Source organism: Micromys minutus (genome assembly GCF_963924665.1).
Source record: "Micromys minutus genome assembly, chromosome: 16".
Classification (NCBI taxonomy): domain Eukaryota; kingdom Metazoa; phylum Chordata; class Mammalia; order Rodentia; family Muridae; genus Micromys; species Micromys minutus.
Genome location: NC_137985.1, coordinates 23,898,732 through 23,925,110, shown reverse-complemented (window position 1 = coordinate 23,925,110; position 26,379 = coordinate 23,898,732). Strand labels below are relative to the sequence as shown.

The window sequence follows — 26,379 nt, the reverse complement described above, 5'->3', positions numbered from 1 at the left end:
GTTATTACAAATTTCTTAAGTGAATCAGTTTGTAGCTGACTCTTCAAATAGTTCCTCTTTTTAGGTTTCATGAGATAAGGTCTTACTATGTATGTAGCCCAAGCTAGTCTTGAACTCTTGATCCTCTTGTCCAAGCCACCTGAGTGCTTAGATCATGAATGTGTACCACAAAGCTAAGTTCTACATCTGCTTCTTAACCCTTATTTTATACCACCACCACAGAGACATACATACTAATATTTAACATAGCATACCTAAGACTGTATTCTTAGTGTTTAGGCTCAATGCTAAGCATGGTAATGGGGTAGAGCAGCAGAATGACCAAGTTTAGACACTACAAACTGACTTTTATTTGAAATCTGGAAAAAAAAATATTTTCTCCTGAAGCTGGAGAGAACAGTGTGTGCAAAAATAAAGGTCCAGGCAGCCTGGAGTTGTCATTAAGTGTTTGACATAGAGAGAGAATAGAGAGAGAGAGAGAGAGAGAGAGAGAGAGAGAGAGAGAGAGAGAGAGAGAGAGAGAGAGAGAGAGAGAGGAAGAAGAACAAGAACAAGAAGAACAAGAAGAACAAGAACAAGAAGAACAAGAAGAAAAAGAACACGAACAAGAAGAACAAGAAGAACAAGAAGAACAAGAACAAGAAGAACAAGAAGAACAAGAAGAACAAGAAGAACAAGAAGAACAAGAACAAGAACAAGAACAAGAACAAGAACAAGAACAAGAACAAGAACAAGAACAAAAAGATTGTAAGGAGACCAGGGAAATGCTGGCAGAGAGTCTCATTCAACCATCCTAGTCTGCTATTTAATCATAATATTCAGATACTTAATATATTTATTATTTGGGGATCATGTTGGAGATGTGGGTAAAAACTCAGGATAAGTTGCTTGGCTGGTGAGATCAAGCCTGTTTTCTTATAATGTGTAATACTTGGGTTGTGACAAGAAATCTCAATGCCATCTACTTACAACAGCTTCACACTTTATGCTCCCAGGACACTGAACTATTTTTATGTTCCCAATTACAATATGCTATTTCTCTTTTTCTACATCTTTCATCCAATTACCTCCATCTTGTATATATCTGTGCTTCTTCACCTCTTTCTTTTGGCAAACTCAGACTCGGTTTTTGTGAGTCACCACCCAAGATCACCCCTGATCTTCCCACATTTCAAAAATCAAGTTAGCTGAGGTATTTCTGAGATCTAAAATTACTGTTAGTATATTTATGGTCCACTGACCATTGTACTGTGAATTTGTGTATTATCAATAACTTGCTACATTGCCACCTTCTAGTGGAAAGCCGTGTTTATTTTAGATTGTCTTACTCCAGTTTCAATTTAAGTATATGATAGGTAATTTTATTTTTTTGAGACAATGTTCTGTTGGCTGTTGGGATTATAGGCTTGCCCCACTACTCCCAAGTCAGTAACTGGCACTGACTACTCTGTTTCTTGAATAAATGGATGAATAAATGAATGGATGAATTTATAACTGCTATAGGCAGTTGGACCAGTCTGGATAGACCTCCATCTCCTTCGCTACGATGTGAATATTAGCCAGTTTCTACCTTTGCTTGCTTATCTGTCTCCTGCCTTTTGTCAAAAGACCTTTGTGAACATGAGGTGAGATGAAATCAAAAGCAGCACACTGATGCATTTAAAGTACGTTAATGACAATGGTGATATCCCTTTGATTATCTAATTAGAGTGATATATATAGATATAGATATAGATGATATAGATATAGATATAGATATAGATATAGATATAGATATAGATATAGATATAGATATAGATATAGATATAGATATAGATATAGATATAGATATAGATAGATATAGATATAGATAGCCAATATAAGGGGGGGGGAGTACCAAGAAAGAAGAAAGCTTTGAAAGTACCCATGATCACAGTAATGATGAATGAAGTGATATGAGATGGGGCTTGAAGGAGCAGGTGTCTTTGTGGGTCCTTCCAGGTCCTGAGAATAACATTCCAGCCAGATGCCTTATCTACAGGAACTTTGCATCATATGCAGAATAACACACTTTGAAATAACAATTTAGATTAAGAGTGATGTGGCCACATTGCCTTTGTTCCAATAGCTGCCAAATGCCTGAATAGGAAATCCAACTGAAAGCCAGTGGAAGCAAGGCTGAGTTTGGTATATAGTGCAAAGAGAAAGAGGAAGGCAAGCTAGAAGAAAGAAGGAGGTAGCGGTTGAGGTGCACTGTGGCCCAGGTTAAAACTCCAGGTGTCTTGCTGCGTAGAGTTCCAGAGCTACTTGTGGTCCCATGATACTCTGCAGGAAACGCTCATTCCTCATTAACAGCACTCGCAATATACCTACTGCTGGTAAGGGAGAGAAATCCTTTCACTGAAGATGTAATTACTGTATCCGGCTCCAATTGTGTAGGGGCAAATAAGCCCAGGCTCAGTGGAGCAAGGAAAGCACAGTGGAGAACTGGGATGAGAGGAATTATGATTGCTATGCTGTGAGAGGCAGAGGTGAGCTGAACAAAGTGTGTGTGTGTGTGTGTGTGTGTGTGTGTGTGTGTGTGTGTGTGCGTGCGTGCATATGTGTGTGTGAGAGAGAGAGAGAGAGAGAGAGAGAGAGAGAAAGAGAGAGAGAGAGAGAGAGAGAGAGAGAGAGAGAGAGAGAGAGAGAAAGAGAGAGAGAGAGAGAGAGAGAGAGAGAGGGTGGGTGGTGGGGGTAGGGGGTTGGTACATCCATTACTTTACCTAGCGTTTCTCTTAGGAAACAAAATCATCCAGAATATCATTAAAACCAAACTATTTCTGGCACTCCCAGGGGTTTACTCTCAACAATAAGTTATTCTGGAATAAAAAAAAAAAAAAAGATGAGAAAAAATGAAAGGAAGAGGTGGAGGCTAGACAAAGAAAAGGCAGAGAAGTCTACTCTGGCTGCCTGCACAGACTATTGAGGTGTCCCAGGAGTCTCCTTCTCAGGCTACCCCAGAGACTTGCAGGGGAAGGATTGGAAGGGGTTCCAATGCCTGGGTGTTAAAGGAGAGATATGACTCCTTCACCTCTTCCTTCAACCCCAGTTCTTGTTAGTGTATGAGTCAATCACAGCCTCTTACTGGGAAGCCTACATTCAAAGTGACAATCTGTGAGTTTTGCTTAATGACATCAGTTTCCCCTAATCCCATTTACCTCCAGTGGAGGATGCTTCTCCTAGGTTGGAATGTTCATAAGATTGGAGAGCCTACTCCAATTAAAATGCTCCAAACAGTACCTTCCTTCTTCCGTTTCTCTCTCCAGATCGGATACTAAGATAGGCAGCTAATTAACCATGTTCACTGCTTTTAAACTGTGAAGGAAGGAACTTCCCCCACTGCTACCATTTCTAGAGTCATTTCTCAAGCTTCATCAATGTGGGAACAAACAGTCCTATGGTAAGCCCATGATAGCAGGTATTTGGAAGGGGAAGACAGGGACAAATGGAGCTTGGAGGAATATAAAAGGTCAAAATTCTGGTGTTACAGAATAGACAAATCTATTCTATGGGTTCCAAAGATCACTCGGCCAATTTAACTAAACATGTCAAGTCTCTAACTCTTATTTCCTTTTAGAAAAATTAATGAGTTTCTCCAAAATACCTGATTGACCAGGAATAGAATAATGTCTTTTAGACCGTAGAGCATTTTGATCTAGAAAGCTAGACCAGAGCAAGAGTTAGTATTGGATGTAGGTGCAATAAACAACACCCCTCTGAAATGACCTTCTGCTATTCAGCACAGACTTTTTAGTGACAGGTGGAACCAAGAATGGTGATTGTGAAAGATGGAAAGAACTCATTTCAGAGAGAACAGCATTTTTACAGCCTTGTAGATAAACCATGAAATACTCCCCACCACCATGGTGGTTTGGATAAAAATGGTCTCTTTAGGCTCATATAGGTGAATGCTCAGTCACAAAGGAGTGGACCCTTTTGGTCAGATTAGAAGAATTAGGATGGGTTGGCTTGTTGAAGATAGTATCAGGCCCAGTCTCATTCTCTCTCTGCCTATGGGTCAGAATGTAGCTCTCAGCTACTGTTCCAGTACCTGTCTACCTACTGCCATGCTCTCTGCTATGATCACAGAGGACTTAAGCTCTGAAACTGAAATCCAGCCTTCAATTAAATGTTTTAATTTATAAGAGTTGCCTTGGTCATGGCATCTCTTCACAACAGTAGAACTGAGACTAAGGCAGCTCCACCGACTTCCTCTGCACATCAGAATCCTTATTATCCCAACCATCCTAGGATGTGGAAACTGGCCTAGGCAGACCACCATTGTGCTCCCCTTTCCTTTGCCCCTGGCATGATAAAAGGGGAATATTAGACCAAATGCATACAGTTAGTTAATAAGTATTATTTGACTACATTTGAAATGTAAGGTGTTAAGCTTACATTTGGTGCTGAGAACATCACACAAGTACCAGCTCATGTACTCTACAGAATCTCTAGTGGCCAAGGCACAGGGAAGGAAGAAAGTAATGTTTTAGTCAAAGTGGGGTATATCACACTAGGCGATATCATCTATCAGCAGTTCGGTTAATCAAGACATATTATTGCTCTTTATGAGGTTTGCCCAGAGCACTAAGAGAATGAAGAGGACAAACTCTCTTAGTGCTTAAGCCTCTAAGTGCTATGTCATTGATGCCCTGTTCATGTGAAGCATGCTAATAAAACTCACTGCACTTAGCTATATTGAGTCAGTAATGATGCCTGTTGAATATCCCATAATTCAGTGTTAGAGTTTGTGTGTGTGTGTGTGTGTGTGTGTGTGTGTGTGTGTGTGTGTCTGTTCAAATCTAGCTGAGTTTTTGAGTTAGACATAAGCCCCTTAGCACGCTACTTGGAACCTTTAATAAAGCCTTCCTAAATGATGATAGGGAACCTGATCTTAAAAAGTCAATCAGTGATGTTAGCCTACATCTAATCTGCTTCATTCATAAAGCAGTCCTAACCACATCTCCCACTGGAGATGAGGCTTACTGCTCTCCCTCTTCTACTCTCCTTTTAAGTTCTCCACACCCTCGATATATACTGACACATTGCAGGGAGAATTTAATTATAGTAAATTTGGTTGTAAACAGTAGAAACCCAATTTAAAACACCTTAACCAAGAAATGGTGATTCCTAGGAACCTTACCCTAGGGAGCAAGAGATTTATAGGAAAAAATAGAAATGCCTATGAAAAAGAAACAGCACGGAAAGCTAGAGGTCAGATTTGGAGCCAGGGGTCTTAACAAAGATGCTCAAGGATGCTCAAGCTAGAAAGAAGAAGGAAAGAAATAGTACTGATATTCCCTCAACATCTGGCCAAGTGAAGGGGCTCAGTGTGTAAATTAAAATGCATTATCTCCAAGGGTGGCTGCAGTGTGTTGGTGTGGAGCCAGGCTGCTTATTATTTTCTATTGAAGCCCACAATTTCAGTTCAGCAGCAAGAGTCACTGTGGACCCACTGCTGAGGCCAATTAGATCTACAGGACTTGCAAAGCTGGTTTCAATTTTATCAGTGTTTGACTGATTTCAATGGTATAGAGAAGTCTTTACAACAGACAGTAGGCGACACTGGGTGCCTTTCTAATTCCAATTTTACACTTACCATGATACATTTTAATTTCTTTTCTTATATTATAATCTCGAAGTATTTGGAATAGATACCATCAAATTCTATTCTCCTTGCCTCCATAAAAAAGTATTATTACTAATTCTTTCTGATTTATAGGTGGAGGAATAGAGGCAGAGGTATAGTCAATTGCCATCAGAGAATGAGTAGACGAAAAAAATAGATATTTCTAAATAAATCTAGATACAGGATTATATTATTTCTAAGCTGTCTTTAAGTTTATTGGTGTTTTTATCATGTTTTCAAAATACGGAACAAAACCCTTAAGTACCTTTTTATGACATGTTGACTCTCTGGTTTTGTCTAACACGGAGTATTTTTTCTTGCAGACCCAGCTCCCTCTTTCATCTTGAATATGGTGTTTCTTGTCTGGAAGGTGTCTAACAAGTTTTCACATCACTGTCTCTTCCTTAATGGGCTTCACTCCATCTTCAAATGTCACCTAAACATTACCTCCTTGGGGAAAGTGGCCTTGCACTGGGTTATGTTTTCCTGTGTCCCATTCACACCAGTTGTCACACACTGACATGGTAGGTACTGAATTACTTGATCACTGAGTACCTCTTCCCTAGATGGTCTGATTTTTAATTAGGGCAGGGTTCACTTCTTCCTTATACCCCATTTGTTCTGTGTGAGGAAAAGCAGATATTGTGAATGAAGCCAATGAGTGAGTTAATGAATGAATAAGAGATAAAGACAAAGAAAGCTTGATAAGAAACAGCAGCAACATTGCCAACTCTAATTTTACAGAGAATTAGTTGAGGTTTTTACTTGGTGTGGTACATGTTAAAATCCATTTTTATATTTATCTTCTAAAGAGCCTAATGAAGATGCTAAACATCGCTTCAGTACAAGCTGAATTTCTAGCTGCTCCATTTCTGACAGGCATAGTTTCTCAGCTCAGAGTGGGAAATATAAATAAAAATACTGACTACATATCCAGTGCTACACCTCGAGCCATCAAGATTGCTCGCTCCAAGAGGAGTCACTTAGCTGGGGACTTTAGAAAGGGAAGCCTGGGAAATTACCATCTGTTCTTTAGTGAAGATTCCTCCTCACTAGAAAGGCAGAATGTGGGTTATTACTACAGACCTATCTGCCAGTGCTTCCCAGCCATTAGGGTTAGTGTTGAACTATGGAAACTGGGTCAGGGACATCAGGCAGGTAATGGGATGGGCCAACTATGTTTGTGTGCCTTAATAGCTTACTCTACCTTTCCCCTTCTCAGGCCTCAGATCCTCAGCCTCCCAAGGAGGAGATTCTCAGGAATTTATGACTCAATCAACTCACCCAAAAGGAGCATAAATGGGATTAGTTTTAATATTGTTAAGTTGCAAAAATACAGGCATATGTGCATGCCAAAGCGAAATGTAGGCAAGCAAAGGGGGGGAACATATGGGCACCCATATGGTGAAAAGCGCATTGCTAGACCTTCATACACTTCTCATTTACAACAAGAACCAAAGTTAGCGAACATAAATTTGCTTTGCAAAAAATGTGAGAGGAACAGCTTGTTTGCCCATAACTGTTCCACTGAGCAAGATATGTATAACCTTGATTTCTCATCTCAGACACCTCTTTCTCACACTCCAGGGATTAATTAGGCTCCAAACATGACTCCAGATTAGAAACAAAGAGCCTGGCTGCCTTGCAGAAAGACAAAGGAGCAGTAGTAAGGACGAGGAATGATGCAGCGGGTCAGCTGATAGGTGATTCCTATCAGCGGCTGGAACTTGGACGTCCGGGTAGCTTAGACGAGAACCAAGGCTGGTAGTTCTTAGGGGGCTCATTTTAATTGAAGCAGAGGAGTAACAGAGATCACCAACAGATAACGACATGGCTTTGGCTTTCATTAGGAGATGGCTTTTGTTAAAGCAACATGATGCAGAGCTAGAAACATAGTTAGACTTTGGAAAGGGATGTGGAAGAATGAAGAAAAAGACAAAAGTACAGATGATACTAAGAGTTAGTGGGCACCCTTTGGTGCCCCCGATAACAAGCCAAAGCTGATTTAAAGTGCACCATTCCAGTTTGAAGCCATGGGAACCATTTCTGGGTGGTACAACGAGGTACAGATTCAAAAACCCAGGAACTAGGTCCCTTTCATAGATGTACAGCTCAGCCAGTTGGGAACCACCTGCCATGTGTTTATACCTTTGCGCCTGTTCCTATAGCCATGAAACAGTCAGAGTATTCCTTCTCGGATCTGAGGAGCTGTGACAATCTCACGTGGAAGTACAAACTACAGACCTCTCTACAAGCATTTATAGAGATAGGATATTAATAGAAAGCTATAGGTTCATTTTACTTACTGGTTTTTGCAGTTTTATTTTGAAATAAGTATTGACTTACAAGAAGTTGTAAGAATAGTAAACAAGTTTCAAACACTTCCCACTAACTTTTCTCAATCATGGTCTATTAGGCTAATCAAATATGAATATTGATTAAATCTACATAGACATATGTGCATACTTGAATTATGGTGGGAAACTTGCATGAGTTTTTATGTTTTGCATGCTTATTTACATGTGTCTGACCACTGTATTATGCATATAGATTCATAAAACTCCCCATGCAATCAAGATGTGACAGGTTCCACACTGAGGCAGTGCCATGCTGCTGTTCTCTTCTTTGTCTGCCCCTACCCTTGTTAGTTAATGATCTGTAGTCTACCATTCCACTTTTTCAGTTTTAGAATGTTATGAAGGTGGGACAATATAGTTATATGTTTTCCTACTAAACATAATACCCATATTTCATCCTTTCTTTTTTTCTAAATTGTTAGGTGAACAAATAAGAGTTCTTTCTGTCTCTGTTTCCTTCTTTTATTTCTTCTTTCTCCTTCTTCTTCTTCCCCTTCTCCTCCTCCTCCTCCTCCTTCTTCTTCTTTCTCCTCCTCCTCCTCATCCTCCTCCTCCTCCTCCTTCTTCTTTTTGCTGTGAAGTATCCCATGGCTTGAATGGAATATTTTGTTTGGATAACCACCCAGTGTAAGAAAAGATTTGGCTTTTTTCCAAATTTGTCTATTATAATAAAGCATCTGTATAACTTTCCAGTTTACAAGTAGAGATCAGAAACTTGCTTAATTAATGATTCAACAAGAAAGGAATAAGGAAATAAAATTAGACAGTAGCTCTTTTGTTTCAGGACTGCAGGAACATTAAATAAATTAAATACAAGACTGGCTTTGACACAGTGGTTATACAACTAGAGAGGGATGAGCAATCTTGGAGGTCATTGGACCCCCTCCATCCTGGCTGATGTTGGACTCTACCTTCTGTTACCTTGAAAATACCCAAATGGAAAACATCTGCTTTGTCCATCTTTAAGATTTAAATAGCTTTGTTGAAGCCCAGTGTGGGAAAAATAGCTTCCTTCTGGTCAAAAGAATTTAATGTGAGACCTACTTCTCCCCTGAGTGGAGACATGACATTCTGGCCTGCCCCAAACATTAGAGCAATACATAGTAGTGTCTATTCCCTCAAGCTTTTATGTAGCTGGGCCTGCCAATCATCTGACCCTGAGTCTACACCATCTGTAAAGGTGATTTATCTAGCAATGTGCTAGGGAGGTAGAAGGACTAATTAACCCTTGTTGAGAAAATATATGTACCCTCCCCCAAAACTTGCCCCATGTAGTTGCTTACAGACCTTCTGTAAGACAGTACTGTTACTAAGCCTGCCCACATTTCTGAGTTCCTGCTCAAAAGGGATAATGTTTGTTTTCTCCTCCTTTTTTTCCCAATACTGTGCAAAGGACAAAGCATGCATTTCCTGACATTCCAGGCTTTCTCACTATTTCCCTGAAGGCCCTCCGCTTCCACTTAGGAACAAAACTGCTTGCTGGTATCTATTGCTGACTCTGCCCTCTTATGTACCTTTACTTAAAAGGTATGACTGTCTTTCTTCCTCCTATCCATCTCTCTCTTCCCAGCAGCCATAGTTTACAATTTGCCTGCTCTGCCATTATTCTTTCAGAGTAATAAAATGGATCTTGGTGCTTTGATCTGAATCTATATTTAAACTCTTTTGTTAACAAGACTACAAAACCATGGAAGGAAATTCCATTTTTCTAGTTACACAGAAAACTGCTATATATTAAACTATATATATATATATATATATATATATATATATATACATATATATGTAAATATACATATATATATGAGAGAGAGAGAGAGAGAGAGAGAGAGAGAGAGAGAGAGAGAGAGAGAGAGAGAGAGAGAGAGAGAATCGTCCATGGTCCACAGTGATGAATACTTGCTGTTGATGTTTTTGTAACTCTCCTGACAATGAGTTTGAAATGCACTGTCCCATCTTACAGTGAGAAAAATGGGAATAAGGGGGATGGGTAAAGGGATATTTCCCATTGTTAAAGGTGAACTCACAAGCTCTAGTCTTTAGTGCAAAACACTGAAACCCAATACATGCAGTGAGATAATACACCATCTGAAATGAATTTGTACCTACAAATATGGCCACCCCACAATGGGGTGGTAAGGAATTAGTAAGTTTTTTAAGACTTTGCCCCCATGAATTAAGCAGCAAACAAAGACTATGAGAAACTGGCATAAGTCTGGACACTCCTTAGCTCAGTATTAGAGCAAACAGAAGATAAAATCACCAAACGAATGAGAACCATGGATTTTGGCTTTGCTAGCAGTAGCTCTACCACTGCCACAGAAACCATCTACCTAGCAATGCCATGTGTTAAAATAATACCAAATTCTACTTGTCCCTCATGACCATCAGAATACATCTCCTCCAGGAGAGCCAAGGTCCCTCCTACTAATTCTTCCTCAGGATCCATCCACTGGGGTACACAGATTTCTCATTGTGACAAATCACAAGCAAACAATCAGAAGAAAGGTGGCAGCTAAAAAGTAGGCACATTAACTTCAGGGAGAATTGTCAATTAGTAGTGTGGTTGGGGTTTTACAAAGGAAAAGCAGAGAAACAATGGACACCAGACAGGATTTAAACTACTTAAGGGCTATGTTCCTACTTATCCTAGTCACTGGGTTCCCAGGTACAAACAAGTGAGGCTCACTGGTATCCACACACTTAAGAGTCAGAAGAGAACTCAGTGCATTTTTAAACAGGGTTTTCATTAAAATGACTCAAGTCAATGCATAAAGGAGTCAGCTTCACTTACCTAGAAAATTCTGCAAAAATAATTCATCCACTGGCTCCCTAAGGTATTACCCTGTGTGAGTAGATTGTGTGAGCGACTCACTCACAGGTGAATGGCTGTCATCTTAAAATCTCAGTGGAGGGAGACAGAAGAGAAGACTTTATTATGTTCGCCAAACATCTGGCCTTCCCAAGTATGTCATTAGACATTGGGCCAGGTGTGAGGCATCAGAGTGGATAGCTATGGTATCACAAGAGGGAAAGAAACACAGCTCTCTGTAGAACAGCAAGTCTGTCTATACTGCCTCAGTTTGTACCGCTGTATCTTTGCATTCACATCACCCTTGCACACAGAAGAGCTATCCCCCTGCTTCTGCTGAATCCCAATCACTCTTCTTTGCAGGAAGGAATCAGAAAACAGCTCCTTCACAGCATGCTGCAAACACACTAGCCATTTGCTCATCCACTTTGCTTGCCTGTTGGGATTCTGTAAACCCCACCCCTCAGTTACCTAGCAACAGCCAGGTATATCAATTACCCAGCAGTAGCCAGGTATGCTCCACCCCAGTGACCTGACACTATAAAAGGAGCTGCTTGACCCCTCCTCTCTCTCTTTCTCTTGTGCTCTTGCAGCCTTGCTGTCCCACTCTTACCCCTCCTCTTCCCTTCCCTTCCCCCCTCTCTCCCATGTGCTCATGGCTGGCCTCCTCTTATCTCTCTCTCTCTCTCTCTCTCTCTCTCTCTCTCTCTCTCTCTCTCTCTCTCTCTCTCTCTCTGCCTCTACCACCCTTTTAACTCTCCTATGACCTGAATAAACTATTCTGTACTATACCATTGTGTGGCTGGTCCCTCAGGGGGAAGGGATTCCCAACATGGGCCCCACAGAGGCATCTCCCTTGCCTCCCATTCTCTTCATCCTTCCCCTAACATTGGTGCCGAAACCCGGGACGTCATCTTTTCACAACATTGGTGCCCTGTGACTTTTCCTTTCAGTGACTTTTCCTTTCATTGGTGCCCCATCATCTTTCCTTACAACTACCCTATTCTGTGGAAGTCAAATCTCTGAGGTGGAAACCCATGAATCATTTTCTTAGCCCTGCACTGCAGGTCACCATTCAGTGGATCTACATTTGTAAAGGCCACTGGGCAAGTGTCATATTCTCCATCCTATCCCGAAGAATATATTTTTATTAGTAAGCTGTTATCTCTCCTGCATAGAACATGAAGAATAACTTTTTATATCTAAAGATATGCAGTCATATGCTTGAGTCGAGCATCCTGGGAAGCACTATTGGTGTCCTGTCTTCTGGGATGCTGTCTCTTGGGATCCTACTGTAATTTTAATGCTGGAGAGGAAACAGGTCTGGAGGGCTTCAGCCCTTCATTCAGTCTAGAAATTAGAGAAGCTTCAAGTCTTTAGAGTCACATCTGGCACCTCGTGGGTCCCCTAGCCCTCATAGCTACTTTTGGAATGTGGACTTGCTTAGATATAGTGAGAAAATGATTGGAAATTCCAGAGTCGCTACTGAGGGATTCCTGGGAATGTAGCAATATGCAGGTTATCTGCACCAAGGGAACCAGATGACACTACTCAAGGCCTCCTCCTCCCAACCCACTCCCAGACCATTTTAAACATTTACCATCACATCTCTGCACGAAACAATCTATTATTCTTTTACAAAATAATTCCATTCCTTTACTTTAAGCTTTATGTTTTTTTTTTTGTTTGGTTGGTTTTGTTTTGGGTTCTTTTGTTTGTTTGCTTACTTTGTTTTTGTAATTTTTCCTCATTATGTCTTTTATTTCAACTTTAGAGGTTCCTTATATTTTTAGACATAACAGTGACAAAAGATGAGAGCGAACAGCCAAAGACACAAAGCTTCCTTCTTCCATGGGCTTTCATAGGCCTCCAGCAGAAGGTGTGGCCCAGGTGAAGGTATGTCTTCTAGTCTCAAGATCTAGACTAAAGGTGTGTGTTTTCCTGCCTCCAGACTCAGATTAAAAGTGTGTGTGTTTCCACCTGAAGAGTCTTTATTCGAACTGGATTTATCTACTTCAATTTAAGGAAAATAATTTTTTTTAAGTTATGCCTTCCAGTTTTGGACTTAACTTAATTCCAGATGTAGTCCAGATAGGAATAGCAGTAGCCATCCCCAGTGTCCTTTGGTTGCTGGGGTCCATCGTCCATAAATGAAGGAATTGTGCCAATCTCTGCACAGCCATTGTTCACTCTTGTGCTTGTCTTACACTTAGGCTGTCACAAACATCATAAGGGAAGGCATCTTAACTTGTCAGAACTTGTTCATGAAACAGAGGACAGGTGGAGGAACTCCTTTATGGTGGGCAGGAAACAGAGCCCAGACTTCTGAAGGTAGCTTTCCTCTTTCCTGTTTGTTATTCCCTTCAGACCTTGTGATGACTCCTCCCAGTTTGGTTGGTGGTCTTGGACTTCCCCCTCAGAAAATACTCCTTAAAAATCCTTTCTCAGACTCACTTTAGGGTATGGTTTAGGACTATTCTAAATGCTTCTCAATCCAATCACTTTAATCGGCATGATTCAGCTTCTCAATCCCTCATAGTCTGCATCCTCTACAGGTGAGTTCTGTCCTCTTCAGACTTGGAACTGCTGTGCTTGTTCTGCTGGTCCAGTGACTCCTCCAGGCCATGTGGTTCTGGTTCATCTTCTTCCTCCATCTTTTCTCCATCCCCTGTCTCTATTCTTAGTCCTTAATCATCTGTTCATTGAAATATTTTCCTCAATGCTTTACTTATTCCAATTATGGAAGTCCAGAACTTAAGTCATATATTTCAGGAACTGCATTAGTCTTTGGGGAATAGAACTGTTCCTTGAATTTAATCCTCATGTGTAACATATTGGAAAGTAAAAAGAAGAAATGGGAATGTAACCTTTATTTCCTTCCTCTTCCATTCTCAACTAACTAAGACTCTGTTTTTCCCTCAGTATGCTGTTTGGTGCTCACTGGTACTGGATATTTCTCTGATGCTTTAGAATAATTCCCTCAGATCAAGTAGAGCTCAACATTTTTTTTTAAACAGAGAAGACACTGGGTTCATGCATCAGATGCAAATTTCAAACATGCAAACTCTCCAGATCTTTAAAACTTCAGAGACAATGTCTTGAGTTGAACTGTTTAAATGTCATTGCAAGCAGATATGCAAAGACAATGGTAGTCATGAAAGCTGGTGAACCAAAGGCCTGGAAACAAAGCCCTGCTCACAGTGGAGTGCAGTCCTAGAGACTAAAGGAGCACAGGCAACATTTAAATTTAGAATTTGCTGGTTTTTTTTTTTTTTCCTGACACTGAATTGCAACTATTAAACTATACAAAAGGTTGGGAGATGAATGAATCATTATCTCTCTTTCTTTTTTTTAAAGGGGAAGGAACTCTTACCAGTATAGCATTAGAAAGAATTGCTTCAAAACACTTACACAAAGTCAAAATGCCTTTTACAATATTTCCAGGCATGGAGTTGGGATCAAATAAGTATATTTTGGGATTTAAAGCATTTATAGATGCACCCAACTTTACAAAATGAATAGAAATTGGTCTCCTGGTTAGACATATTCTTGTGGATCACATAAAGTGTAAATTCTCACCAGCTTTAGACAAAAGTCACCCGGGGCTCTCACCTTTAGGGACATGCACTCTGGTTGCACTTACACCAAAGCTAAGCTTGGCAGTGCCCACTGTATGTGTGTTTCGATGCTTTTGTCTCTGTTATAATATGAAAATTTTAGGTTTCAATATCTGCAGTCTTTATTCAAAATGTTGAGCAGATTTATTAGCATTATCTTTCTTTAGAGAACGTGAGGGGGTGGAAAAAATGTTCTTAGTTTGTGTGAAAGCAAACAGCTCAGGTGATACTTCTCCCTTTGGGGGTTACTAAGAGGACTGATGTCCCAAATTAGGACATTATTTCTTAAATGACTGGATATGTCAAATTTTGTTAGAATCTTATTTATACTCAGTAGTTATTTGTAATGTAAAGTCATATTCATTTTGACTTATCTTGACTTCTGGGGCCAACTTTCTCACCAACACTTGATATTCTCAGTCTGTTGAGTTTTGGCATAGTGGAGTATTATGGTTTCACCACAGTCTAACTCAAGGCTCTACTATACTAGTATCTTAGGCTCTACCTCAGTGATGTATCATGCTCTCTCATAGTGTTATTTCATGGCTCTACCATTGTGGTCTCTCATTTTGGTTTGGTTGTCACTTCTATGACAGTGATATTAGGCAGATTTTCATGTACTTTGTTTGCTGTTCATACATCCATTTGATGACTCTTAGGTGGGCTGTTATGATGACAATTTATAGAAATTCTCCTGGACATTAAATCATTAATAATCCTAGAGTTAAGAATATAGCCTTGTGGCAATTTTTGGTATTCAAAGATCACTATGCTTAATCTATACTTACCAAGAAATCTGTTTCCATGTTTCGTTCTGTACTACATGTACTTCATGCTTATGGTAACTCGTGGGATTTCAATGCATGCTACTGAACCTCTAAAAGAATTAAGTACTGACAAAAACAAAATACATATAGTGTTATGCCAAAATGCCTTTAAAAATCTGTATATGTATCTTTCTTTTTTTAAAAAAATAAAGTTGTAAGAGAGAAAAAGAAAAAGAGTGGGGATAGTGAGCAATTCTATCTTACTCTTGGTTTAATAAAATTGCTTCCAAGTTTTTCTTCAAAAAAGAAAGAAAAAAAAAAAAAGAAAGGAAGAAATTCTTGTATACAGTTGGTGCCATTTCTTTGTCCAAAGTCAGTACCTTTATTTTGTTCGAAGACTTCTAAAAATTGATTTCTAATTTTTTAATTGATTTAATGTATTTCTCATCAAATTGCAGTTTTGATGAAAATGGGATCTTTTTAAAAGTCAATCAAGTAAAACAAACAAAAAGTGTTAATTAGTATGATCCCTACAGGATTTGGCTAATCTCCTTAGAAAAAGGGGAAGTTTGCATAAGTCACACATAAGGAGAATGCTACTGAGGATGAAGGCAAAGATCAAAGAGATGTGTTTACAAACCAAGGCATATCCTTGACTGATAGAAAATAGGGGAGGGAAAAATTGACTAGATCCTTCATTACAGCTAAGGAAAGAGACCAACCTGGCCATGATTTGACCTTTGGCACACGGCCTCTAGCAATAGAAAGAAATATATTGTCATTTAAGTCATGCAGTTTTTTATACTTGCTTAGGACAACCCTGGGAAACTCAAGCAAGTCTATTTTTTATTTTTCTTCTCAGAAAAGGAATTTGTATTAGTGATATCTCTGACTTTCTCAAGGTTACTAAGATTTACTCCCTTGCTTTCTTTTAGATGTACAGTAGTTTTACATTACACACAGGCATATGTGTATTTTCCTAGTCACTGGTTTCATGTTTGGGTTTTCTAATGCCTGAGGGAGCACTTGATTCTTGTATATTCTCAAGAATCAATCACAGTGTCTGGCAACAGTATAATATATCAGATGGCTCTGTGCCCATCCTTGAAAGGTCAAGTTGGAGCAAGCTTTATTTCCAAGGAGATAGGACCCATGTCCTTTAGATTTCCTTCATACTAAGTTAGAGATAGTGGTAACAGATGTTTTAATACCAATTAGTGATCACCCAGTAAGGTCTTGCTCAGTGCAATCTTCACCTCCACTGCCCCTTTCCCTGTCAGGGTGAACTTTGTGTTCAGAGCCAATAGGTATGGTCCTGAGATGGGATATTAGTGTATTCACATACAATGTTATTTTCTGGTTGCTTCTCTGCCTTTATCATGAGAACCAAGCAGGCCTTTAAGATACACTCTCAAAACTTTGCATGGTAAATACCTTACCCTTGACTGACAGGTGTCTCCATGTCACCGTCGGTTCTGGTCTGCCGATTGCAAGGCATAGCAGGGTCACACTGCTTCCTTCATTCACAGTAATGTCTGAAGAGATGTTCATTATTTGAGGAGGAACTATAAGGAAGCACAGGAGAGAAGAAAAAACTGGGAATGATTTTTTGTGCTTAAAAAGGGCTGTCAGTCTATGAATATGATATTATATGTTTGTATGATGAACATCATTTTAATCCCACTTTGCTTGTCTTGGCAAAGAGCTGATAAATGACACCATTTATAGAATGTGTCTAACAGAAAAACGCATTGTTGTTCCCTGCTGAAGGAACACACGCATACATATTCTTGTGTGTGTATGTTTGTGGCCTTGGCAGATCTTAAGGTCCAGATATAACCACATAGTTAATTAGAGGCAAAATCAAAGGTAAAACACAAGGGCATGAGAGAGTCCCTTTTGAGCCACAGAATCCTTTACATAGTTTCTAGTCACATACAGGAGAGTTATTGAATGTGTATTTCCTACAAACAAAAAAGATATTTACAAAGCAATAGGAAACCATCAAAATCAGTACATTTTTTACTGAGCCATCCATGGATCCTTCAGACCAAATCTAAATTTTGCTAATCATTGTTAATTTATTTTTGCAAACTTTATGCTTACATCTCATGTGTTTTTGATCAAACATATACCCCATACTCCTCTCTAATTTCTTCCCTACCCCCTACCACCTTTTCCTTGTAATTTAATGTGCTCTTCTCTATTTAAAAACAAACAAACAAGCTACTGAGTCTGTTTACTGCTCTCTGTAGATGGGTGTAGGATTATCTACTGGAGTGTGGGTAGTCATTTACTGTTGCCACCTCTACATTGTATGGCTATCCCTTGGTTTATGATGGAGTTATAGCCAATAAACATAATTGTAAATTTTAAATATCAAGTTCAAAGTACAATGAATGTACAAAACCTACCAAGTGCCGTAGCTCAGAAACCCCACAAAACATGGAGGATTGGTGTGTTCACTTCCTTACTATGTGGTAGGTCTGGACCTGTGAATCACTGCCACTGCCCAGCACAGTGAGATAGTTGCACACCAAATAACACTAGCCTTGGAAAGATCTCAAATCAAAATTTAGACTAAGACTTCTACAATATAAGATATAGTGTTGGAAAATTTCAAGGAAAACCATAGAAATATAGGACCTATCTCTGGTATAAAGGGGAATTAATATTAGTGTTATGCTATCCCATCAGTTAGAGGTAGGGTTCTGGAGTTCAATTTCACACCTAGTGTATGATCTTAATCAGTAATTTGCTTTCATCTATTTGAACTCTGATGCCTCACCTGTGAACTGGTAGATGTTTTACTGCATGATTTTAATGGCTGTCTTAGCAGAGTTGTTGAAGTAAAGTAAGCACTCAATATGTATTGGTTGCTATGGCAGCAACAAAAATGCTGTTGCTGATTACAATAAAAGCAGTAATAACATTCCAAGATTGTTTCCCTCTCTTGGACTGGATGATGTCTAGAGATCTTAGGCACTTCAGGGTATAATGTCACCCTTTAGTTTACTCTTTATCCTTCTGGCCTTAATTATCAACTTCAATAAAAGCTCAGGATAGGAAAGTACCTGGAGTCCATGTCAACTCCACTCATCATCATTTTCTCCTTGGGTTTCTAATCAGTTCTCAATAGACGTCTACAATAGTCTCTGACCTGGAATTTTGCACTGGTCCCTTTGCGCATCTAAGTCCATCTAGTCTATCCTTCCTATCATGTAGTTAGCATGACCTTTTGAGGTAATGATGTAATCAGTCTGCTCCTTTACTGACTCTTTCAGTCCGGGTGGAGCATATGTAAGTGGAGATTGCAGTCTGACTACAACCTCATAACTATAGACAGCTGTCAAGTACATCACACATGGCAGATACTGATGCTTTTGGATCCTCTCAGGGCTTTGGGGTACCCAGAAGACTATTCTATTTCCCTATCTTCCTCACCCCTTTCCTTTAAAGGCTTTGCTTATCTTTAGGGAACCACTCAAATGCCACAGTCCTTCTGTTGCCCCTCCTTATGTGTTCCCAATACTGAAGCCATCCTTCCTGTGTCATTTCATCCAAGCCCGCCTCTGGGAGATGAAAAAGAAAGCTGTGTTGTAGCTAGGGCATCACCCTGTCTCATTCCTTAGGGACCAAATGCATGAGGGATTCCTGTATCTTGTACTTAAAGGTTGTCAAGGACATGTGCTGAATTCCTCTTTGAGAGGAGGATTCAGATAACAGGCTGAACAGAATTTTAAGGCTAAGGGAGGCAAACCTCAGGACGATAGCTTTCAGATTCTTTCCCATTCCTCCTACTCCACCCTCACCTTTGGCGTCAAAAGAAAGATTAGAGAAAAGTCACCGAGCCTATAGTCATGTTGATTCATTTGTATTGCCACTTTAATTATTAGTTATTAACTATCAAAAAGCAACTGATACACTGGTAGATTCTAAACTATACAAGTCACTGGCAGAAGGGAATTCAGCCTGATGTTAAACACTGACAACCCTGCAGCCTGTGGTTTCTCACTGTTGAGACCTCATAGGTAAGACTTTTCAAGGAGAAGCCATAAGTAACTAGCAGTACATTTGAGCTCTTAAAGGAATTCACATTAGCAAATAAATAAAAATTGCTTAGCTTATAAATCTGTAATATCAGGGGTTATTTCTGCATTAGGAATTGCCCTGAAATTTCAGTGCACATATTTTACCAAAATGCACACTGGGAAAAAATAGTGTACTTTCCAACTGTACTACATACTCAGGAGAAAATGGTTCTACCTGTTTTTCAGTCCTTTTTTGCTTGTTTTGAAAAGTAGGTCTGAGCATAGAAATATCAATACATGTTTTCTCATTTCTATAAAGCAACAACTTCTGTGAAGCTTCAAAATATTTGCAAAATATATGTCCTTTAGCCAGAAATGTTTGGCCATTTTAAGGCTTCTTTATGAAGACCCCAGGGTCTCTCTGCAAGGAACATAGACACAGTCAAGGAAAGCATATGTGTGACTTATTAAGTCACTCACTGTCCATGATACCTTGGGCTGCAACTCCCAGAACAGCATCCATTATAGAGGTGTAATTTTTAGTGGCATGGTTTTTCTTGTGCTAGTTTGAAGGGAAACGGAAAAATGATGCTAGGATGATTGGGTAGCAACTTAGTGTGACCCCCCATAGTTCCCAGGTGTCTAGTGAATATCACTCCTGAGAACAAGCTACTGGAGTAGAGGGCCTAGGCAAACCACAGAGTTCCCCTCTACCAGGCAACACTATCTGTCATTCCTGGTAAATCAGGGGGAGTGTGTCATTTTCTCAAAAGAAGAATGACAAACTCTGACACAGCATGTAGATCATCAATAAGTCAGCAGTGAAGTGATATGGACGAGTAAGGTCCTTTTGGGTCTCAGTTATGAAACCCTTGGTAGCCAACATCGTTTGGCTCAAATGGTTTTACACATGAATGGTCTCAACAACAAAAATGATGAGATTATAATTATAAAAAGGCAAATAAAATGAAGAGCTGAGGCATAGAGAATGTTCAGTAGAGTGTCCCAGGATTATATAGGATTAATCCATATAGGATTATGCTGTTTTCTTTTGGTTTAATATCATCAGCTCTTCAAATGTAACATGTCCATAGACACTTGCTCTTTAGTCTTCTTGCCTTCACCCCCTTCTCCCGACACCAGCCCTCAAAGCACTTTCCACAGGGAACCACTTCTCCATCTAAGAGTCTCCAGTTCAATGCAGATCTTTGTCAGCCTGAGCACATCTTAGCCATCCGTGCTTCTCCAAGCCCAACTGTGTTGCATGTCCACTGAGTTGTTCAGTATTTCTAATATAATTTTTAATCTGAATTGGTATTAGTAATATCATGAAGTTCTATCCTTGCTTCCATGATAACTTCTGAAGATAATAAAATGTCACAGGAATAATTTCACATGCTTCTTTACATGTGGAGAACAGATCTGTATTCAGTGAAAATAGCAATCTGTGACAAATGAGTCCAAATATCATGCTAGTATTGATAAATTATGAGACAGAGACAAAGAAATGAATATAAGTCTTACTTTGAAATGCCCAAGCTGAACATAGTAAAAGGCAGGGCAGTGAACGTATATCTGAAGGATTTCAAACAAAATATTTTCAAGTCCAACCTGAAGATGCCTTTCATTCTCTCCACTGGTGGACCAGGGCTCTGGTTTTTATTTTGTTGTTGTTGTTTATATTTTATCCACTGACTGTGATAGTTATGTCTTTACTGTGAAATTTTTCCCACATACACTTGTGTTTGAATATTTGTTCTTAGGCTAATGGTGCTGTTTAAAGTTACATAACCTTTGAGACATAATTTCTGGTAGGCTGGTAGAGACCATTAAGATGGGTCTTGTGGCTTATAGTGCATCTCTATTTTTAGTAATATGTCTCTTCTTCCTGTCTGCTGCCATGAACCAAGCAATCCCAGTTACTTTGCCTTTCTCTTCATGAAGAATTGTACCTTTTAGGTAATTTGAGCCTTTTGACATTCTGACAAAAATATTGTCATCTATATAATTTGCACCAAAGAACCATGTAGCCAAGTCACAGAAACATAATTAAAAAAATTTTCATGTTTTAAGTGTAGTAATGGTTTTGTGTTGGGTTGTATTCACAGAATCTGCAGGCACATGTGGCCCATTAGATACATGTGCTTGAGTTAAAATAAATCCCATGGCCTTTAAATTGCTTCTGCCAATGAAAAGAAAATTGACTAATAAGGCAGATGACTACAGGGCATTCACACAGGTTTGCAGACTGCTCAGTGCACATCTGGAGAGACTCAGAACTATCTATCATTAATATTATTTGTAGGCAGACAATGTTTAGCAGGCTGAAACTAAATATCCTTTGGAACTATTATATATCTGAGTGTTTTTGAGGTCTATTCCACCACGAGGTATATACCCAATCTCTGTACCTACATCATGGCCACCTGCTTTACTTTAGATACTTCAAAATGTTATCTGGAACCTGGCCATTCATCTTCAAACCCACTACCATTGACTTAACTGACAATTCTCATCTTTTCTTGCTTAAAATATTACAAAAGTAAGTCAGGGTCTACATTTTACTACCGTATACAACAATCTCTGTATTTTTGTACAGCATGTTACTACAATTACTGTGTTTCGATCCAAATCCTACAATATATACCCATTGCCCAGCAGACACGGCGTGAAATTCTTAGCAGGATGTGTTTGCTCAGTGTCAGTCTGTCTGTCTGTAGCCTCACTGGCAGCCTTCTGGTCTCTTACTAGTGTGTTCTACTCTCAGTCTGTGTTTTTCTACACACTGTTCCCTCTGGCTCAAAATACAGTCATGTGTCTATGCCCTAGAGCCAGTGTCAATAACCACCACCCCCCCACCCTAAAATAAAAATTCCTTTAATGAGGCCAAGTTTCTCCCCAAGTGTCTACTAAGGCATTCTTTAGCATACTCCTTATCTTTGGTTATGCCAGAGATGTAAATCTCTCCCTGTGATGCTGTTATACAACACGGTGCCTGATATATACTCCTAACCCCCTTATAATGTAACGTGTAGATGGTAGATGAATAGATTTCCAAGTTGAGTATTTTTTTTTAAATGTGTCAAGCATAGAGTATCCTAGAGACCTGTCATTTGTTCTTCAGTTGCCTCTCCCTGAAACACTCAGGACCGTATTTACTGGTGTAAGTCTTCTTTATGGGACCAGTTGTAAAAGTCTTTGCTAATGACTCCGGCTCTTCCCCAACTGCTTGTCTTATTTGGGCCTTTTCATTACAGTTTCTTCTTAATACTCAACATTTTTCTCTATGATACTTAGAGTTTTGTGCTTTTGTAGTCATTGAAAGGACCTGCTTGCTTGTTCCTCACTGCACTTCAAGCAGAGACTTGAGAAAGCACAATGGGTCCCAGACTTAGAAATGCTTGACATACAATGAAAACTTGTTGAATACATAAATATCTACCGGTAGACTTTTGTGCTGTAGATCATGTTCTTGTGAGAAAGCATGCTTGAGTTAGAAATGGCTTACTTGAAGGTGAGGGGAACTTGAAGCTTCTTTTGTACAAAGCCAACAGAGATGAGTCAGGTATTTTTGCATATGTTATCCTCTCCTGGCAAACAGTGGCCACGGAGGGAAGGTTTTATGTCCCCCACTCAGGTTCAGGAGTTCAGGAGCGCCCCATGGCCTGTGTAGCTTTAACCCATTTCTTTCCAGACTCTGGATTGCTATCTGTAAAGCAAAGCTGACAAAATGTGCCTCTCCTGATTGTCCTAAGAAGTAAACATGACTTCACACAGCACGTCAGCCAGGACCTGGAAATCCGTCAGCTCTTATCAAATAAATGCAAACTTCAGTCAGTTCTTCCTGTGCTCATGACTGATGCTGTAATGCTGTGGGTGTCATTTACAAACAGAAACATCTCCAGCCTTTCTTACTGCTCATGTTCCAATACTCAGTTTATTTCACTTTATGTCAGGGTTTATGCATAAACCTTGCCTTCAATGGCTGGCAATGGGGAATTTACTTATATTTAATTAAGTTAAATTTATTCGGTAACTAAGTAAATTAATAAATGTGATAAAGTAAATTATATACAGTAAGTCGCATTAATAAGTATAGTTTTGTAATTTGACCTATATAACTACAATCATATAGTGTTTAGAAACATAAATAATAGAGTATGCTCTATAAGATTATATCTACAAATACTATTGGTATAAATGAATAATATTGGTATAAACATAGTACATACCAGCTAATGTTCTACAGCCTTAGGTAGGCATTTCCATACATAAATTGTCACATAGCAAACATACTCTGGCTCTCTGGCTATGGCAGAACGTACTCCAGGTATGTCTGACATCTTCCTCTTCTGCTGAGCATTGCACCTGAACCAATGCGTAGGGACAACTTCAGTCATGTGCATGGAACAGAATGCTCCTTCTGTCTGTTGGAAAGTCTTTCTAGAAGGAACATTAGACAGTTGATAGGCCTCAGCATCCTGCCTAGTCTACCACATAGCCTATCTCAGCTGAGGTCCATGTTAGAAAGAACTAACATGCAGCGGTGGCTGCTGCTTTTCCTTGTCAGCCTTGTCAAATAGGCCTCTGGCTACCATACTTGGCACAGGAGGAAGCCGTCTTTCATTTGCAATGACTTTGGTATCTATTTTGATCCCAGTGACAACTGCAAGCTGGGTGGGTTAGAAGTATGAGGTATAAGGACCATAAAAGCTTAGGTTGGACCAACTCTTGAGATGTCAAGTAGGGGAGCCCTTGTTAGAGCCACACCTCCAGATTCTGGCCATGGCTTCCTTACACATTCGAGCTGCCTGCTTGGCTGCAGTCCTCTGGCTGGCACCACACAGCACAGTGCTGCTGCTGAGGTCTCTCTGAGTCTCTGATCCCTTTTCTATCACTATGAGCTCCTGTGCCAGCAAGAAGTCAGGGATGGCCTTTCTGTTCATGGGTGGGCACTGAGTCTAGATAAAAAAAAGAAAGACAGGATGTTTAAAAGTCCTCAGTGTGAGTCTGCATTTTAATCTGGCTGAGAAGCTACAGCCTTGAATGGGACCTGGCTGGGGTTAACCTATTTCTCTCAGTTACCTAGACCTGATAAGCTTCTGTGCTGTCCCTCAATGCCCTACCAAGGTCCCATTGTCCACTAGGGACATCTGCCCATGTTCTATTCCCCAAGGCTTCGACTTCCTGAGGCAGCCAGCTAACACCAGAACTCTACTCTCTTCACTTAAAAGATTTTATTGTGGAATGTCTTAGTTAACCTGGAGGGCTAAAACCAAATCCTCGCTTGACTGCAGTCCTAGATACTAACACTTGAATACTATTTTCTTCTGGTTTGAATTGATTTTTGAAAAGGACAAATTTTAATTTTAGCATTCTGTGCTGTAAAATGGGCGTAAGAATATCTTCCTTGCAGGTGTGTAGAGATGAGATTAGAGAGAATGGTTTCTAAGTGTCTTAAATGACCATTATTACTATTTTCTTCTTAATGTTATTATGATGCTCAGGGAATAACAAAATATTAAGAGATCTTGTGAGGGTAATAGAAATATGAAACACTTTTCATTATAGTTTTAAGCACTCAATTCTAATTTACAAAAAAAAAAAAAATAATATAGCAAGTGCTCTTAAAGATTTCAGGTTTTATTCTTGTGAGGTTACCTTTCTGCATCTTAATAGGGTGGCTTATTTCCTAAACAAGAGGCAAGACTACACTGGAAAATGTTGCATTCATGCTAGGTTAGCTTGTGCAGTATTTTGCGTGGGAAATGGCATAGCAATTTACTAACAATCAAAATCAGAAATAAACACAAGTACGCTGTCTGGCGAATATGAAGAACTGGGTTCCAGTCTTCCTTCCTGGACTATACAATCTTTTGAAAGTCTCTTAGCTCACCTGCTGAGTACTACATATCTGTGTCCATTCGTTTGGGGAGCCTATTTTATTTGGAGAGTCTTAAAATGAAGGAACTAGACTGTGAACTCTCAAGTCTTCTGTAGTCTAAAACTGGACTCAGAAGTTGTCAGTGTCTCTGATGTTCATAATTCTAGCACTGCAGAGCAAGAGGCAGGAGGATTACTGGAACGTCAAGGCTATCCTGGGCTATGTAATGAGATTAAGACCAGCCTAGGCAATATCAAACCCTGTCTCAAAAGAAAACTAGGGGAGGAAAAGAGAGGAGAAGGAAGAAGAAGAGGCGGAAGAGGAGGAAGTGGAGGACAGGAAGAGGAGGGAGAAAAGGAGAAGTGAGGAGGGAGAAAAGGAGGAGTGAGGAGGAGGAGAAGGAGGACAGTAAAACATCCAAGACCTATCTACAAGTGAGTTACTTCTATGAACAAGAAAGCATATTAGTGTTTGTTATCTTAAGATATAACACTGCATGTATAGATATGTAATTCTTATAATGATTAATACATTAACACACATTAATTATTAAATCAGCATAAAAATGCATATACAATAAGAAAACTTAAATGAAAATCCAGAAATATGTGTAAATGTTCACAGACATTGTCAACAGGATGTCACGACAAATCAATGAGTAAAGAACACAGCTCCCAAGAAAAACACACAGGAACAACTTACATCCATGTGCAAAGTACACATTGGAATGCAGCTGTACATCTTACAGAAAACAGAACTCAAAATGGATGAAAGGCTGGAACTTAAAAGCTGAGATTCCTTAGATTAAAAGCATAGGCAGAATCATTTACAATTCCATTATATGTGACAAGATAATCACCAACAGCAAATAAAATAGACACACTGGATATCTTACTGAAGAAGGCCTCGACATGGCCAATGAGCATATCAAAATATGCTTAGCAATGTTTCTTATCAGGAAAATGTAAACCAAAATCCTGCCACACGCCAGGATAATTATAATAATCACCAGACAACAATAATCTTTGGCAAATATATATAAAGTATGGTGGTGTAACTTTGAAGTTAGGCTAGTAGTCTCTTACAAACTTAGTTTTCATACAACCTAGCTGTCTGAGCTCACATATAGAATCCCTAAGAGAAAGAAGAACTTCAACACAATATATTCAAATTTCTACAACAATATTTACAACAGTCAGAAAGATAAAATAAACCATTTTTTCTATCAACAGATAATCACACTGTAATAAACCAATATGAT

General features: G+C 39.4%; 1 protein-coding gene across 3 annotated transcripts in view; it reads right to left on the bottom strand.

Moving 5' to 3' along the window:
- The window catches only part of OPCML (opioid binding protein/cell adhesion molecule like), a gene marked incomplete at both ends in the record, with an annotated part of 1,083,292 nt that overhangs the window by 90,371 nt on the left and 966,542 nt on the right, over nt 1–26,379 (bottom strand). For all 3 annotated transcript variants that reach the window (XM_080929744.1, XM_080929745.1, XM_080929743.1), the window contains one exon: nt 16,643–16,768. In XM_080929744.1, coding sequence (XP_080785870.1) covers nt 16,643–16,768 — 126 coding nt within the window. The remainder of the gene's footprint in view (nt 1–16,642; nt 16,769–26,379) is intronic.